General features: G+C 38.6%; 1 protein-coding gene across 1 annotated transcript in view; it reads right to left on the reverse strand.

The window, feature by feature from the left end:
• Positions 1–204: 204 nt before the first annotated feature.
• The window catches only part of LOC149243707 (protein-S-isoprenylcysteine O-methyltransferase B-like), a 125,518-nt gene continuing 106,074 nt past the window's right edge, over positions 205–19,648 (reverse strand). Inside the window, exons 3-5 of the mRNA XM_089367847.1 lie at positions 1,320–1,451; positions 1,049–1,154; positions 205–879 (exon numbers count right to left, since the gene is read on the reverse strand). Of these exons, the coding sequence (XP_089223973.1) occupies positions 1,064–1,154; positions 1,320–1,451 (223 nt within the window). The 3' untranslated portion in view covers positions 205–879; positions 1,049–1,063. The remainder of the gene's footprint in view (positions 880–1,048; positions 1,155–1,319; positions 1,452–19,648) is intronic.

Below are 19,648 nucleotides of genomic sequence, written 5' to 3' on the forward strand. Positions count from 1 at the left end.
ATAAAATGATGAGTTGTATAATTCTAAAAATGGCAACTGAAAAAAAGTGAGAAGAAATTATCTATACAACTTGAATGCATATCCATTGCTGTGTTATTTCACATAGACTCATGGTTAACGAATGCTCGCGATTAGCAACTGCCCAAAGATTTCAAACTTTCCATACAGCTCCTTGAGCTCTATTCAACTGTGACCAGGACCAGATTGTCTTTCGACATTCAAAATAGATTGCAAGGACTTGAAACTGTAATCTGGAACGTATGGCAGGTCCCAAGTCAGAGAGTTCATTATAATATATTGTGGCATACCATGGATTCACTAACCCATTTAGAACTGACCCGTAAAAATTAAATTCCTCAAATCATTTGCAGTCTATCTGAATTCTCTGTTTCCATTGTGTCTATTTGATCAGTACTCTTCTTCTCAACCAGGAATGGTGACACCTAGGGTTTTGGTATATATATACTTAAAAGTCAAGAGACAATCAAGCATTCTACACTAAAATATTAACAGCACGTCACCTTTCAGATTTATTCCTTCCAATACTGCTACAAGAAAATGAGTGTAAACAAATTGAGGAACCATTCCCAAGCTTATCATAATGGCAAAATTTGTTTGATTTCATTTCTTAGTTGGTTGCAACTGCCAACCAGGGGCAGTGATCTGGAGTCCAACAGCGTCCACTGTTTAATTTGCACAGGTGACACAGTTCACAATCTACTTGTTAACGGAGACACCTCGTTGTCACCTCAGCAGAACATAAGCCAGATATGTTCCCTTCTATGCTTGGCAAACCATGTATATCAAAAAGAACCTGGGTATCTGCTCATTCAGGTTCAGCCTCAAAACCACTTCTCAAAGTCCAGTTTTTTTCATCCCCTACAACCACCAACAACCCAGATTGTTAGTTTTCTAAGTTCATAACAACTGGAAGTGTCCAGAAGTAGTGGATTCCATATCTATGATATTTTCAACACCTGATGTAAGAAATCCAAGATGAGAAAATTCTGAAGATATATATATAACGAGGGATCCATGCATTACTCACAAGTTCCAGAAAGATTCACTTTATAAAAGGTATTCCAGAAGGTACTTTCTTTGCATACTCTACATATTGGTGACCAAAGAACTGTCGCAAGAAGAATTCCTCGTATCTTTTTCCAGCAAGGTCAAGGACAGGCAGAAACTCTCATTAGTTATCACAATTGAAACAAAATAGCAGTTCCATCTAATTAAAGGTAAAATCACAGATTTGCTCGAGCTAGAAAGATACAGAAATAAACTGAATATTCAGAAATAACTGAAATGTGTACGGATACCTAATTCGGTTTTCAAAGAAACGCCAAGTAACAAGTGCATAGCCAATTGTGAACAATGGGTTACAAAGCATCACTTGAGTTCCAACTGCCCAAATGAAAAACCCAGAATATCCTGGATGACGTATATACCTGTCGAACAAATGTGCAATATTTCACCAGAAATCAAGGTCATTCAAAAGAAAGTCATGCCAATAAGATGTAAAATCTCAGTACTGATGTCAAGAATATCTAGCCAACTGAGAACAATCTCTGTTTATCACTACAAAAAATACACCAGAGATTATTTCAATAGTTGTATTTTAACTGCATCTGTTTTTGCACTCGAGTTCCAGCTCAAGTCCGGAAGTTCGTTGGAGGTAAAGGACGTGCTATATGTTACTAGGACTGAAGAAAAACTTGCTCTCAATATCAATGATGGAGGACAACGGTTATGTAGTCTATTTCCAGGATGGACAGGTCCTTGTCAAGCCGAGAGAATCTAGCCCAGACACAGCAATGGCCATCAGGGTTTTAAGACACTGTCAATTACCTCTTGATTTCGCTTCCCTGCAAAATGATCAAATTCCTTTGGGGTGTACTCTCCTCCATTGTTAGACATCAACATTTTGATCTTTTTACTTGTCTATTTCTCCATGAAAGCTCTAAATTCTTGAAACTTACTAAAGACTTCATCCTTGGTAAATCCAAGGATTTCTAGAGAAATCATCAATAAATGAAACATAATAAATGTTATCTGTCAAAGAAGTTGATGACATAGGTCCACATACATCTAAATGCATCAAATCAAGAATCTCCCTTGATTTGTGTTCACTACTTGGAAAAGCAATCTTTGTGTGCCTGTCAACTGCACAATCGTGGCTTTTGAATCTTGAAATTTACTATGTCCTTCAAGAGCGATAATAATCCATATGATAAGTGGCCAAATATCTTATGCCAAAGCTCTACCAACTACTCACAGCAATGCACTAAAGCACCATTTTTCACCACATCATCAAGCAATCTTGTTGAAAATGGTTCGTCCTAATGGAAGGGAAAGTTACATAATCAGCTAGCATTTTTTGAGACCTTTCGTGTGATAGGTGGCACGCCTTCTAACTCCTCACAGTTGAGGAGAAATGAACTTTTGAATACATTCATATATGTATTATATATCTTTCCAGTGCACAAGTTGTCCCACAAGTCAGCCCCAATGTAGGTGTGCAAATCACTATAAATAGGCGTCATGAGGAGGAGATTAGCCATCACCCGGGAGTAACTCAGATCTGATCTTGGAGTCGTTAGTGAAGGATGAGAGCAGCAGAACAAGCGTTCACACCTTGTGAAACAAGAGGAAGAGGAGAAGAACCGGGAAAAGAAGTCAGGAAGAGGAAAGTGTGCCCCTACCCGAGCTGTAGGAGGCTTTTTTTGGTACAACTTTTGGGGAAAGTTTTCAGTATGTTTTTGGGAAACTAGCCGTAGGCCGAGTTCTAGTTGAGGTATACAGTGCACCTGAATATTTTGAGGAGGTCGAGTCCTGGTTGAGAGTGCACCTGAAACCTTTAAGAAGGCCGAGTCCTAGTCTGACTAGGCCGCAGGTCAAGTAGTGAAGAAAAAGGGAGAAGTGTTGGGTACAAGCTGCCAGGAGGGCAGACCTTCTTGAACAGATAATAAGCCTAAACATTGACTCTTGAACAGTGAGCAGCTAAATACTAAGCTGAGTTGAGTTGCAGAAGATCGGTGTTATCATCTATTTGACAGGTTGGAGCCTGTTGGTGCTTACAGAGGATTGGTGTCCTCATTTTCTTGACAGGTTGGAGTCTGCAATATTGTAAGTTGGTGCTTATAGAGGATTAGTGTCTTCAAAGATAGTTTCCTGTAACATTGTAATATATTCAAGACTGTTAGAAAAACATTCAAGTGTTTTTCTCGAAGATTGGTTTTTCACTTTAATCTCCATGTTCATGCACTGTGTTGATGGTAGATTATGAGATGTGATTTCTGTTTTAAGTAAAAATAATTTAAAACTATGCTCCCTCCTCCCCCCCTCTCTCAGTATCACTATGTATTTCCAACAATTGGTATCAGAGTAGGCTTCTTCAAGAACAGTTTAACAGTTGGAAGAAGATCTTACAGGGACCATGGCCAGTTGAGAAGGCTCAATCAAAATTCCTGTGTTTGATGGAACAAATTATGCCTTTTGGAAGATAAGAATGAAAACTCTCTTGATGTCTCTAGGTGTTGAAGTTTGGCAGTCTGTTCTAGATGGATATAAGGTTCCATCTTCTCCTCCAATTGATCAAGATGGGAAAAGGCTTATGTCTCCAATGCAAAAGCTATGAATTCCATTTTAGGTGGCTTGCCAAATTCAAAATTTGTTAAAGCTATGTAGTGTGAATCAGCTAAAGAGATGTGGGACAAGCTGTTGAAATTTGGGCAACTATGGGACGAATTTCCCATAGGATCCCAACTGCCCCATCAAAAGCCCCAAAGAAGAATCCAAACTGGACAAAGGAAAATTTCTATTGGATAAAAGAGAAATATTATTATTAATTTGATTATTTGGAAAAATATATTAATTCAAATTTTATGTTTCCTGCCAAAGATCATAAAAGGTTCACATTTAACCTCCATCGAATTGTATAAAAGGAGAACCTCAAAATTCATTCAAAAGCATCGATCACGATCATTCTCTAATCTCTATATGGATCATATTTGTTTGATGGCTTGTTAATCTCTGAGGTTCGTTTGGCTCGCATTATGTAAAGGCTCGTTGACTATTTTCCTATGGTTCGCTATCTTACTCTCTGTTGTTCGTATGCCTTTGTGGCAAGCTCGCACTCTCGCACTATACTCTGTGGAGGCTTGTATTAATTAGTGGCTCGCTTTTCTTTATTGGCTCGCACATGATATTTATGGTCTGCATGGTTTGCATACATCATTATATGGCTCACATACATGACTATGTGACATCATTACAATGCCTCGCTCTGAGAACCGTTACAGTGGTTCGCTCTGAGAACCGTTACAGTGGTTCGCTCTGAGGATCGCACGACATCGCACGTGAATATATACAAGTCATTACATCTATTACGGTGGCATCCTGGCATCAAATGTATACAATAGCATCGCACAGTGGCATCGCTCTATACATAGTGAATCGCACATACTCTAACATTGCATACTTTGTCATCACACACTCTAGCATCACTATACTATTTGCAGTGACATCGCTCTGTGTGGCATATCTACTCTATACACCGAGGCATCATATGGCATCACAGAGTGTTAATTTTAGGTATGTTCTATGCTTAGTGCAACTTACTTCAATTTTTCATATTAGCCCAATGACAATATTCAGATTAGTAATCACATCAGCATGATAGTAAAGTGCAAATAGAACATAAACATACATTGCAAAAAACAAGCCAAGACAAGAGGACACACGATGTGGCGCCAGCCAAGGACAAACCCCAATGTGGGGAAACCCTTGATCAATTCTTCTTATATTCTTCAATTGTTCAGCAGAGAGAGATAATACATATACATCAGAAGTTAACACTTTTGACTTGCCAAAATAAGAGCAGAGATCTTCACCAATATTGCCAAAATCGTTATCGGGATAATATCGGCGAGGGAAATAATTGCGAAAAAATCGTAAAAATCGGGAAAAAAATTGTAAATACAAAAATATTCATTTTTTTCAAATTTTTTAATATCTAAAGCATCTACAACATAAAATAAATACATTGACACATAAATATGATAAAAGAACTAATATATAAGATGTGTAATATCATTTCTAGTGCTACATCACACATAACAGTGAATCGTGTCCTGAATAGTAAGTCTCGACTCCTGAGTCCCAACTCAGCCTCAAAATATCAACAAAAAATATAATAATGTATCTCATATCATGAGTCATAATGTCATATACAATGAAATGAACCAAATAACTAAAGTCTAATACTACTGATTTCCTCTGCCCCTCTTGCGAAAAAATGCAATAGCTTTCCCTTTCCCTCTAGATGTAGATGCCAGTGGAGTTGGTAGTGGACTCTATTGTGCTCTAGAACCTGAAGAAGTAGGAGCTAGAGGAGGTAGACCATGTCCTCTACTGGTGGCAGGGGTAGCCCGGGTAGGTGGTGTCACCTCCTCCTCCTGTTGCTCCTCCTCCTCCTCCTCCTCCCCCTCTACGCCTTCCACTACCTCCTGCTCTAACCAATCATTGGCAGACTCCATGAGAGGCCTCTCGGTCTCAACCCTCCATGCAGCAGTGGTGTCAATCCCATCCAATGAGATGGCCTCCACATCAGGTATCCTCTCAAGTTGCCTCACCCACAATTGAAGATTGTAGTAGACGTAGACCATGTCATTAAGTCGTTGGGACTCCAACCTGAACAAAGATCATAATATAATAATTATAAAAAAAATATTGTTTAATGAATTCAAAAATTATTTGGAAATTTGCAATATTTTAAATTTTAAGTTTACCCTGTTGCGCTTCTTGTTGTGTATTTTTTCAAATACACTCCAGTTGCACTCGCATCTTGAGGAGCTGCATGTTTGGTTGAGGATTCGAATGGCAAGCTTTTGCAAATGGGGTACCCTGGCACCATAGATTCTCCACCATGCATCTACAACAAAATTACATATAAAATTTTAAATAAACATAAGAAAAAAAGTGAAATTTGAGAGTTGAAGCAAAGTATGAAGTTATGAACTTGAAGAGACAATGAAATTTGAAACAAACTAAAAAATACCTGGCATTTTAGTTGTCCTATCAGTCACAACCATCTCAAAGCCAAATGTGCCACCTGCCATCCTGTATATCTCCATTTCTTTGGAGATTTCTGCATGTTCTGCTGGAGATCGCACCATCCTCTAAACATAGGTTAAGAATCCATCCATGATCTCAGCATCAAATACGAACCCACATGGGTAAGAAAATGCGGGGTTCAGGTAGATCCCTGCAGCATGAATGGGACGATGGAGTGTGTTGTTCCATCGTTCATCAATCACTTCCCATAGGAGGAGTTGTTTCTGAAACCCCTCATCTCCCTTATCATCATAGTAGGCCCGAATGGATTCTTTGGCCCTGTCCATGGCCTCATACAAATAGCCCATTGCGGGCTTCTCACCATCAACTAATTGAAGAACCTTTACCAAAGGTTCAGTAATGGTGCACACCTCCTGCACTCCCGCCCAGAAGTCTTCCTGGTATGAAACTAATCTGCATATGGCCTCTCCCTCTAGTTTGCGGCTCATTGTCAAAGCACGCCACTCCTCTGAAAGAAACATTCTCTTCACATCCCACATAGAATTCAAGAGGGATTGAAGAGATATGAAACTGGTGGCAAACCGTGTAATGGCGGGGCGCACCAACTCCTTGTTGTTGGTGAATTTTCTCATCAAGCTAAGCACAGATGTATGATTATATATAAATTTTGTAATGCTTTTTGATGAGTCAACAATATCTTTGACAAAGGAAATTTTTCCTATGTCCTCCAACATCAAATCAATACAATGTGCAGCACAAGGTGTCCAAAATAAAGTAGGATGTCTCTCCATAAGCATCCTGCCAATAGCAACATAATTTGCAGTATTGTCCGTTATGACTTAGACAACATGTTCTGCACCCACCTCCAAAATAAACACATCCAGCAAATCACAAAGTTTTTGCATCTTTGATATGTGAAGATGCATCAACAGATTTCATAAACAGTCCCCTTGGGACAACTAACCAAGAAGTTTATATGGGTTCTTCCCTTTTGGTCCATCCAACCATCTGACATCACAGTGCATCATGTTTGTGCCCATGATGCCCTAAACTCCTCCAATCTTTTGGTGTAGTGAACCTTTTCATCTTGAAGAATGCGGCCTCTAAAGTCATTATAAGAAGGGATTTTGTACCTTGGGCCAACAGTTGCAATAACATCAACAACAGGCTGGAAAAATGGATTATTCCTTGCAACACTGAAAGGAATATCACTCCAAAGGAGAAACTTGCCCAACAACTTGTCAACTTGTTCTTTCTCAGTTTTTTTAAGCATTGAAGTGATAGATGGTTGTGAACCAGGCGTGGTTCTAGGAACAAAAAATGATGAGGCAGCTACAGGGTTGGTTGTAGACATTGATGCTGAAGTAGAACCAACATCAATGTCTACAAGGCCGAGACAAGGGAAGGTTGTTTCAGCTTGCGTGGAGGGTTGTTCCATGATACAGGGAGGCCGAGTTAGGTAAGGAGAATTGCGGACTGTTTATGGGCAGCTTCAAGGTAAGGGTGACACTATTTTGGTTGGCTATAGGTGACAGCAAGTCCCTGTGGTAGGCCGCAGGCCTTGCCTAACTAAAATAGGGGTAGCATGGAGGCTTCTTGGGCCCAGAACAACGACACGAATGGAGGAGACCCTTCCTTGATAAGGTCGCAGTCATTGAGGGATGTTTTAGGTGACTGTTTGAGGGTTGTTATCACATGGGTTCCCTAACCAGTCACAGTAAGGAATAGCAACAAACACAGTCTTCTACACCTCCTATCCGATGTAAGAAAGAGACGTTGCGTTTTAGGTGCACATCTTGTCCGTTGTCCTAAAGACCAGCCACGCTGAAAGGAGAGGTCTCTTCAAATGAGGAGATCCTATGTGTTGTCACAAAAGGTTCTTATCAGTAGTTTAGACAAAGGAACTGCTCCCCATACCTTTGATGAGTAGAAGCTCCTAACACACAGATCAGCGGTGTACATATTGATGACAGCATTGTGTGTATCCTAAGACTGTGGATCATAGTCTATCTTGCTGCTGGGCTAGGCCATAGGCCATAGGCCATAGCCAACAACTAAGGTAGTGTCGCAGCATGACTAAAGCAGTATGGCAGCGTGACAGAAGTAATGGTGCAGCATGGCGTAGGTCAGTGTTGATTGGTGCAGCAATGGTACATGGGACAACATGGTACATGATGCAGTACAGTGATGGGTACAGTCATGATTAATGAAGCATGATGAGATGCAATATAGTGATGACGGGTGCAGCACAGTGAAGTGCTGCATGATGATGAGGTGCAGCACAATGATAGGTGATGGAGTCACCTTGGAGAATCAGTTGAAACAACATGTCTTCAACTGAGTTCAGCTACCTCATGTATCATCTTCTTAGAGATGAGCTATGCTCTTATTTAGATAAGTCAAAGTGTTGACTTCTGTTGTATATGTACTATTTCTCTCTCTCTGTTGAACTATTGAAGAACATATAAGAAGAATTGATCAAGGGTTTCCCCACATTGGGGTTTGTCCCTGGCTAGCGCCACATCTTGTGTCCTATTCTTCTGTGATTTATGTTTATGTTCTATCTGCAATTTACTATTATGCTGATGTGATTGCTAATCTGGGAAAGATATTGAGCTAACTGTGAAAATTGAAATAAATTGCTCTAAGCATAATAGAACATACCTAAAATTAACAGCCTCTATGTCAGTTGAGATAGTATATATGACAGTATGGCAGGTTTGTATGACCATGATGTACATGGTTGTGCTCTCATGGCTATGATGCATATAGTGATCTTATACTTGACAGAGACAGATAACAGTGATATGGTAGCAGCTCTCTTGGACTCATTTGATTATCAGAGGTCAAATCGTTCAATTCACAAACGAAGTTATGAACTGACCTGGATTAGCCCTAGGAGCCCTGATGTGATTGATGTATCTCATTATGGATGTACTTTGTATCTCAACTGAACAACTGATGAATATCTAATAGAAAAATAATTTGGTTGGGTTTTCCCCCTTGTGGGGTTTTGCCCTGGTCTCTGACCTAAATCTCAGTGTCTCTATTGTGCATGCTTTTCTTTTGTTGTTCTTTATTGTTTCGTTGCATTGTTGATGTTATTGTTCTCTCTACATAATTGCTAATGATGATACGAGGTAATGGGGAGAATGTAATTTGTAAATGATGAAAAGTTTTGAAAATGCAATTATCTTCAACAAAGAACAATCAAGCCCTAAAAATTAACACAAGCTTCTAAGCAACTATGAAGGAGATGACAAAGTAAAGAAGGCAAAGCTTCAAATCTATCGAAAACAATTTGAAAATGAATAATGAAGAAGATGTTGATGCTTATTTTCTTCAAGTAGATGAAGTTGTTAATTCTCTCAAAGGACTTAGTGAAATTGTTGAAGAAACAATAGTTGTTAAAAAAAAGTTGAGGTCTTTTCTTCTGCATCATGATGTCAAAGTTTCTACCATAGAAGAATTAAAAGACTTGCAGAATCTAAAAATGGACGAGCTTCACGAAATTCTCAGTGCATACAAAATGAAGAGGGGAAACTCTTCACATAAGGGAGCAACATTTAAAGTGTCAAAGAAGTCAAGAAAATGAAAGTCTAGTGACTGCTCCAATGGTGAATCTAATACGTCCACGGGGTCTTGGATATATGGTGATCAAGTGCTTTATTAAGGCACTCCTTGATGTGAAGTCACTGGTTCAATTCCCTACCCCGATCGGGGTAATATATTGGACATGATGAAGATGTAGTCCCACCAAGCTTACAAAAGAAAAATGATGAATCTAATACAAAAATGAATCAACTAGTTGGAAAACTAAGAAAGGCATCCAGATTCAAAGGTAAGTTAACTCTCATCTATTTTAATTGTGGTAAGATAGGACATTTTGTTGCTAAGTGTCCTTTCTAGGAAGATAGTGATGATGAGGAAGAACCCACAAAAAGGGTCTTCAAAGGAAAATCTTCAAAAAAGAAAAATCTCTACTTCAAAGATGATATTGATTTTCTTGAAGAAAATGAATATGATTCAGATGATGACAAAGAGAGATCTTATTCTAGCCACAAATGTGTTGAAAATGCAACTGGTGTCAGTTTTCATAATGAAATTCAAATGTACTATTGATGTAATTATGATATTCATTTATTACATTCATTATATTATTTTATTTCTAGTCAAAGCATGTTCTTCATGCTTATAGGGTTTATCAAGTCAAAAGAAAATTTATTGAGTCAAAATCCCATTTGGACTTCTTGGAAGAATTTTTTTTTTTTTTTTTTTTATCTTGAGTCAAAAGAGTCAAAAATGTCACCACAAGACCAAGTAAGCCCTCCTTGGACAAGTCGGCCCTAGGGGCAGCTATTCGACCTCCTGGATGTGTATATATAGAGGGCAACTCGACCACTTTGGAGATCATTCATTCACTCATTATTCATCATCAATTTATGTGCCAAAAACAAGAAGAAAAACCAATGAAGTCAAAGGAGAGAGAAGGAGGTCAAAGGAGAATGAAAATGATTTGATTTCTACCCTAATTTTATTCACATGTGAGAGTTCTGCAGTTTTCTGAGGCTGTCAAAAGGTCGGAATTTCAGGGCCTGAATTCAAGGATTGACCAGAATTCAAAGATTTGACCAGCATTGACTTTTGTTGACTGTGACTAATTGGATATGGCTTGAAAGAGGGTTGACTTGGGTCTTTGTGGCAATCTTGGTCTTGGTCTTGGGTATTGGGTCTTGGATATCTCACTTTGATCTGATTCTATAAGAAGAGGATTTTCTTGGGTTTTCCCCCTTGTGGGGTTTTGCCCTGGCTTGGAGCCTACATCTTTGTGTTCTTTGTCTCTTGTGATCTTCATGTTTTATATTTTGGTAATTGCTTGATGAAGAGAACATAATAAAAGAAATAAAAAGCCAACAAACATTCACAAGTAATTATCAAGAGATATCTACCCTAATCTACTAGCATCTTGGTTTCTCAACATGGTATCATAGCTAAGGTGAAGGAAAGGCAGATTGAAGATCACATCTTGTTGGCTAAAGAAGAAGGCTTAAAGCAGCAGCCATCACTCATTTTTGAAGAAGATTGTAGTAATTGTCTCTCTCTTTTTCAAGGCAATTGTTCTCATCAACACTCAATATTAGCAAGACACTCTTATGACAGCCTCTCTCCTTTGACATGTAAATACTCTTCTATAAGACCAAATCTTATTTAAAGGAACATGAAGTCTATGGTATCCTAAGCAAAGTAATATGCAAAGTTCCTGTGGCATACTTTTTCTCTGCGATGCATAGAATCCTGAGGCAGTTGTACAAACCATTCTGAGGTATACAAGCGAGTTCTCTGAGACCTATGTTATTCCTCCGAGGCAATATCATTATACAACTTACGGAACAAGCATCCAAACTCTTTGACAATCTGCTGTCATCCTATGAAAAAGAATACAATTGGAACTTACCAATATATACAGGCACTACTCAATATAAAAGGTTCTATGGCACTTCTCTAAGGCATCTAAAGCAACATATTTGAAGATCCAAGACATCCGAATTTCCTGAACAACGAAGTGTTTACAAAAAAAATAAAGACTGTGGCATTACGATTATACGCAAGTTATGAAGTTATATACCTGGGGGATGAAGGGAAAAAATTATATGAAGGACAGAAGTGCATTAAAAGGAACCAAAACCATATGAATTATCTCATAACTCTGCGGAATTTCTAAGGAAAACAAAACAAGCATAAAAAATAATATCAGAAGTATAGAAGCCTTATGAGGAAGCATATTACCTTTGCATTGATACAAGCCACAAGAGGGACGTTACTAGGAGACAAATATGTTATAATGCGAGCATCCATGATGACATCAAACTACAACACTTACATGACATTCAAGCTCTTCCACAACACTACAATTTACAATATTCACAGTGGAAACACTTCTCTGAGGCATCTGAGCTTATTGTAGCTAAATACCTCTAAAATCCAAAGCATCTATTGTGACACCAACCTGTGCAAAATATTATGCGATACATTGTGCTGTGGATGTTGCTGCATGATATATGCGAAGTATAGAACCTAATGCAAGTCTGCTATAAGAGATAAGTATTCTACATCTCCTTGATTACTACTAATGTTATTGTCTTTGTACTTTGTCCCTTTTGTTCTTTCATAGTCTTCTAACAATGGTTACAGGTCAAAAGAAGAACTATCTAAGATTGACTAACAGTTAGAAGAATTGGAAGGACATGGAAAAGCATGAAGATTAAGGAGGAAGAAGAAGTCGCTTAAATGGAAACAAAAAAAGTTCACTTACCTCAGCCGGAAAGAAGGAGAAGTTAGATCTTGGATGGATAAAATACTACTTGAATTTTGACAGAAAACCCAGAGAAGCTTGAGATCAAAAAGAGAAGATGACTAATCTAGGACAACATCCTGTAGCAAGAAGTTGAAGAGTTCTAATATCGTTGTGCCAGAAACTGATTGGTTTGATTTAGGAATACATTGATTAAGTTGACAGTACTGGTGCTAATAGAGATACCACTGATGATTGGAGGCTGATATGATTTCTTGGAAGAGAATGAAATCAGAATTCTGTTAAGAAGAAAGAAGATATGAAGGTTTGTGCAATCAGCTGTGAAGAAGGTTGGCTCCACAAGGCGTTTGATGAACTATTTGATGACACATTGGATTTGATATGAAAATTGTCAAAGAACCAGGAAGAGGTCGAGGTGTTTTATGATTCGAGAGTATGACGCAGATGGGAGCCAAGATGCTACAACAGATCTCCACGGAAGAACAAGTTGTTGCATTGATGAGTATTTTTGAGACAAGCTTAGGCTTGTGGTTATTCCTCCTTGTTTGAGAGGGAGTGAGGATTTCCTCCCTGGTTGAGAGGGAGTGAGGGTGGACACCATATTCTCCATGTGTCATGCACTATGGCCAGGACTAACAGCCGTAAGCCTAGTGAAATCACTGGTAGGGAGAATGGTGGATTGGATAAGCATCTGGGATTGATACTTCTTAAGGAATTGTATCTAAGATAGAAGTAGTACCAAGGACCGATACTCCTTAAGGATAGGGTATCCAAGATAAGAGTAGTCCTAGGGACCAATATTCTTTGGGGACAGGGTATCCAAGATAAGAATAGTCCTGTGAGGACATACCTGGTGAACATCCAAATGGGGTATGTGCCTTGAGAGGCGATGGTGGTGTCCAAATTTATGCCTCCCAGCATTGTGCTCTAATCTAGTGGAGAGATAGAGCTTGTTAGTCAAGGCCTTACTATTTTTGACAATGTTGGTTATGATGTTATGATGATGCTTATCAATCTGAATCCCTTCTTATGAGAATATTTCAATTTGAGAGTATCCTATTGTGTCATTATGAATACCTCCCTAGTTAAGAGGGAGTGTTGAAAATGTAACTAGTGTTGGTCTTCATAATGAAATTCAAATGTACTATTGATGTATTATTATATTCATTTATTATATTCATTATTATTATTTTATTTCTAGTCAAAGCATGTTCTTCATGCTTATAGGGTTTATTGAGTCAAAAGAAAATTTATTACGAGTCAAAGAAATGTAATTGAGTCAAAGTCCCATATGGACTTCTTGGAAGAAAAAGAAAAATATTTTATCTCGAGTCAAAAGAGTCAAAAATGTCACAACAAGACCAAGCCGGCCCTAGGGGCTGCTATTCAACCTCCTGGATGTCTATATATAGAGGGCAACTCGACCACTTTGGAGTTTCAAGGATGCAAATGCACATTATCCTCTAGGAACATTCATTCATTCTTTGTCCAATGAGTAACACATGCAAAAATTTCCAATAGTTTCAATGATTCCACTAATTCACATTAATTAGGGCACATTATTTCACCATAAGAAAATAATTCCATGCATTAGACACTTATTAAAATAGAAATATAGCATTATATTGCACTTACAAGACAAAGAAGAGTATATCCATCCACAATCTTCCCAAAGAGAAGCTCCAAGAGATAGCGAAAACTTTCCACACATCAAAATGCATTTATTCATCCAAATCATTCCACAAATTGTAAATCTAAATTCTTTCGAGATAGATATCCCAAATCCAAGTGATGATGAGTTACAAATGAGGCTTCACTTGTATTTATATGAGCCTCTAATAATTCGAATTGGTCAATTTACCCTAATGAACCCCTAAAATCACTTTAATGTGCAAAATAATAAATATATTGGTGACAAGCCCACCAAATAGCTCCAAAGACAAATGATAAGCCTCTAAAGAGGGCCGAAATGATAGAACAATAGTGCAAATGGGTCGTTGGAAGGCCTAGACAAGTCCTCCATGTGCCAAATCGAAGAGGAGGGCTCTCATGAAGATGACCAAGGGGTTGGCCCCTTGGTTTCCAAGCAAAACATCTGTGGTGTCCCAAGTGGTTGTGGGGGCACAGTGAATGGTCTCATGGGTCTCCAACTGGATCAATGTGTTGATACTCCATGCCAATGTTGCACAACTCGTACTCCTATTAGACTCGTCACGGAATTGACTCGTCGACTAGTATAAGACTCGGGAACGACCCTTATAAGACTCGTCAAAATACAAAAAAAAAACTTAAAATATGGTAAATTTTAAGCACAAAAAAGAAACTAATGACAATTCCAATCCTTATAAAAACCACAATATATACAACAATTTTGTTAAAATTGGCAACCTGGGCCAAATTCCATGTGGGTCATCTTATTAATGGCAGCTGATATTTTTCTTGGATCACTCTCATCGAGAGGTGTAGGATTGATCTAAAGATAATCTGATTCGATAAGTATTCATGGAGATATGAATTTATTTGTGTTATGGGACAATTCGTCAAGGTCGGCCGACAACCAAATAAACCCCACATGTGCTCAACGTTTTAGTATAAATAGAGGTGCCTTGAAAGTCATTTGGACACTCACTTGGGATCCCTTCCTCTCTACTTGTCTTTGGGTTTTGGTGAGAGGGGAGATCTTAAGGGATAACGCTGCCCTAATGGAGAAAGGTTCTACGCTATCTAGAGGGAGTGCCCTAGCCTCTACACTGCCCTAATGAAGATGCCCTAGACGCAGGAGGAAAGGGAGATCTAGCACGGTGAAGGAGACCTAATAGCAGACCCTAACGCAGTCCTATCATGCCCTAATCTATACGTTGTTCTGGAAGGGTTTGAGACAGTCCTTAGACGCAGCAAAAGGGATACCCTAACAACAATAAGGAGGCTCCCATTCGCTGCCCTAACCTGCCCTCATACGCTGTCCAAAGGAGCCCTTATACGCTGCCCTCATCCGCTGTCATAAGGAGGTCTTAAGTATGCCCTAGCCGCAGATCTAAGGTAGGTTTAAAACTAAGTTAACTGTGCCCTAGCCGCAGATCTAAATAGTGTTGGTAAGGCTTGTGTTTGGACTGAAAGGCGTGCAACCGAGAGCTACAGATACCACTGCCAGTGGATCATTGTTCCAACAGATTCCTTACCCATCCCTTGGTGTTGTTCTCCGAAAAAATATTGAAATTGTTGCACAACAAAGAAAAAAAAGTATGAAGAAGTAATTGCGTCGATAGAGGAGCGTGGAGGACATATCTACCTGTGTATGTTTTGATAGCTTGTGGATGCTTGCGTAAGGCAGCGTTGACTGTCAATGTATAGCCAGCATAGAACATCCAAAGTTGCAAGCACATTGCGTCATCTTGGACTTGTTGTTGAAGATTCCTAGGTGCACCAGCTAAGTTTGAAGCTGCCTGTAGTGTGTGTGGACCTTGTAGCAAATTCGCCGAAAGAGAAGCACGAGTCATGCTTCGACGCAAACTCTTACAACTCGATGCAGGGATTTAAGATCGCGTTAACATCTTCTTTGGATTTGGTCCAACATCCGCAGCAATTACGTGGTAGCTCCAACGCCTGTCCATTCTTTGATTTTTCGAGTTTGACTTATTTTGTGCAGTGAAGAATATATGAATTGTTTTTTGTACAATGTCTGCTCCATGTTGTTTCAATGACAAGTCCATTCGAGAATTGTGTATGGACATCGTGGATATATTCATCCATTTTTCGGCATTCATCAGTCAACTGAGAAGCCAAAACAGGCGCTTTTGCTAAATCCTCATAACTCTTAAAACTCTGCAACGTGCTACAAAGGAGCTGATGACATCTCATTAATTCGTTTGAATTCCCATTTTTTTCTTCTGGCAATTTGCTAAGCAGAGGTGAGCGTGGAGCCGTTCACTCAAGAAGAGATGCTGAGTGGTTTTTTTTGTTGTGCTATATCACCTATTACGAAGCCGCCAAAAAACAAATTATGCCGCAGGGTCGTGCATAGAAGTGTTCACTGGAGTTGAATACATAATCTGTCATCTGAACAATTTACATGAGATGGAGTGTTGTAAAAGCTTGACATTGAAGACAGCGTACTGTTGAGGGAGTTTCCAATGCCACCAAACATCCCATGGCATTTATGCCTTTCAGATTAGGACCAAAAACCTACATTGGAATGAATTTCTCCCTCTTCTAGCGTTTTTCTTTTGTTCTATTGCCTTCGTACGCCCATGCACCTACTCAAGATTTTAGCATCAACCTACAGCGCAAAGCACAATTTATCGTGAATAAACCATTGTGAATACAAATATTTCCTAAAAAGCATACAAAGGCCACCCATCTCCTTTTCAAGACCATTGACCACAGTTGTTTGCGTGGAGAACTAGTGAATACGTTGAAAAGTTTTATGCTACCCACGAATTTTTCCTTTAAGTGTGCTTTAAGGAGATTCATTCACCGAATGTGAAATTTCACTTTTTAATTCTCTTATTTTAAAAGGGGCTTCATATTTTTTTTTAAAGGTGGATAAAGCTTGAAACGTTCATATCATTTTCTATAAAGGGATATCATAAAGGTTATTTCACCCTTTAAAGTAACTTTATGGAAGTTTAAAAAGGAGGATCATTAAAGATTTTTTTCGAATAATAAGGTGCAACCAAGGTTTTTAATTTTATGGAGTGATAAGGTGAAATTATTTTTGTAAATTTGGAGTGATAAGTGAATATTTTTAAAAGAGAAGCTCATTGTTGAAAGAATTCATTTTTTAAGACAAATTGCTTTACGGGGTTGCGAGTTTGATATTATGATTGCTTGTAATAAGGTTGATGTTTGTAAAGTGTTTTGGAGAGATAAGGTGCATTAAATTTTTTACTTTGGAGTGATAAGGAGTCTTGTCCAAAGTCAAGACAAATTTAGAAGTCCTTGATGTATAAGTGCTTGTGTATGAAAATGAGAGTAATGCATGTATCATGACAAAGGCCATTGAAAAGAGAATCGAACATTGTATCAAGCATAATAAAGATATTATTTTTTGGTGATTGTGTCCTAGATCCGACCCAAAATTGAATAAGGGGATCTTAGGTACACCATGAGTATGTTTGTGATGGTGCATGATTCTTGATGTTGCTTATTTTTTGTGTCTAGTTTTGACACTATCTTTGTAAAAAGATACACATGGAGTACACAACAAATTAAACAAATGCATGCACATAATAAATTCTCTTCAAGCTCATGTAATCAAGCATACATAAGCAAAGTACAAGTAATCAAGACGCTGCAACACATAATCAAAGATATCAAGTTGTCAACATCATTCAAAAAACAATTCTACATCAACATGCAATTCAACATCATTCAACCAAGGCAATCAAACTAATAAAGAGGTCATCCACACAACATTCGATGACATCAACAACAATTGGTCTTTGTGTAACTTGCAAATAATCTTATTTTTTTTGTAAGTTAACTTGTAATCAAATTCACATAAAATTGAGTTGAATTGTAAGGGTGCATTCTCGGTTGAAACCGACACCCAAGCTTTGAATTGTTAAAGAGTCAATTAAGTCAAGTGAGTCCATTGTTTTCAACTGAGTCATCAAATTCATTTGAAACTGTCATCAAATCATTGTAAGAATTTTCTTGGGTGCATTTTCGATAGTATTCGACACCCTTCTTTTGCAAATAAGCTCAATCAAGTGAGCGAGTTCAAGCAAGTGCAAAGTGCAAGTGAACAAGTTCAAGACAACAAGCAAGCATGACATTCGTGCAACAATCAACCAAGCATCAAGCGAGCGAGTTCAACTCTAAAGCAAGAAAATGTGATATTCAAACAACAATCAAGCAAGTTCAAATCTACAACAAGCGAGCATGAGTTCTAGTATTCAATTATTCAAGTGAGCATGAATCAAAGCAAACAAGTTTAACCAAGCAAGTTAGAGAGATCAAGCAAATACAAAAGCAAGAGAGCGTGATAAAATAAATCAAGCGAGCGTGAATTCGATTGAAGCATTCACAAAGTTCAAGCGAGCGTGAAGTTGATTGAAGCATTCACAAAGTTCAAGCGAGCGTGAGTTCAAGCAAGTTCACATGGAGAAAAACATTCAGTTGTTACAGATTCTTAACAATCTGATCCTATCAACTGCTGAAGACATGGTGCAAATCAGCAAAGCAACTCTTGCTGATATTTCAAAGCATCTACATGAGGCACATGAGACAATTGAATTTCTTCAACTGGAGTCACAATTACAACGAGATGAGTTGCAACAGAGGAGTGATGCTTCATTCAACCATACAGATGAAGATAAAAATGATGATTCCAAATCACTCATCCAAACAACTTCAAGTGTAGAAGTTGTCCATGATCAAGTTCAACTTTCTTCTTCCAAGCCAATCATCAAGTCGTGGGAAGAAATCCAAAGCAACAAAAATCGATGTGGATTAGGATATGACAAAGATGACAACAACTTGCATATCCTAGATTATTCAAAGCCAATCAAGTTCATCAGTGCAGGATTTCTTGATCAAGTAACATCAGAAAGCCATGAGAAAGTTGAAGACAAACCCAAATGCAAACATTGTCAAAGAACGAGTCATATGGAAGATCATTGTTTTGATCTCCATCCTTGTCACCATTGTGGCAAGCAGAATCACTCATCAGAGAAATGTTGCAAACAAAACCAACCAGCCAGATTGAAGATCAATTATGCATGGATTGATCCTTGGGAATGGTCGTCAACAGTCAAACGATTGTATAAGTTTTACCACAGAATTCAATCTCACCTATTGCAGCCAACAGTCAAATGAAGATGGTACTCTCGTGCACCTGAACGGGGGAGTACAACAGTGACACTCTCCTACACCTGAAGGGGGGAGTTCAAAAATCAAATGCAGATGATTGTCTCTCCTTTCAACTGACAAAGGGGGGAAATGATAATGGAATTGAAGGTGGTTGTCAAACTAAAAGTTTCAACAACATCAACAAAATTAGCTAGTGGGCAGTCAACATTAAAGCAGCCCGTGGGTGGTCATCATCAACAAATTCGCCAGTGGGCGGTCAACATCAAAGTAGCCAGTGGGCAGTTTCGACATCATCAAATTCACCAGTGGGCGTTATCAACATTTTGTCAGTGGACAAGCAATTGGGATGTTGATTGAAAGCATAGGGTAGATGGATCATTTTGCAGCTTGGCACCTGATGGAGTTGTCAAGCAATTTTCAGAGATGTATCAGACTTGTAGTTGATTC

This window comes from Pinus tabuliformis, chromosome 8 (assembly GCF_031772625.1).
Source record: "Pinus tabuliformis cultivar Carrire ecotype Pingquan chromosome 8, CPIR1, whole genome shotgun sequence".
Classification (NCBI taxonomy): domain Eukaryota; kingdom Viridiplantae; phylum Streptophyta; class Pinopsida; order Pinales; family Pinaceae; genus Pinus; species Pinus tabuliformis.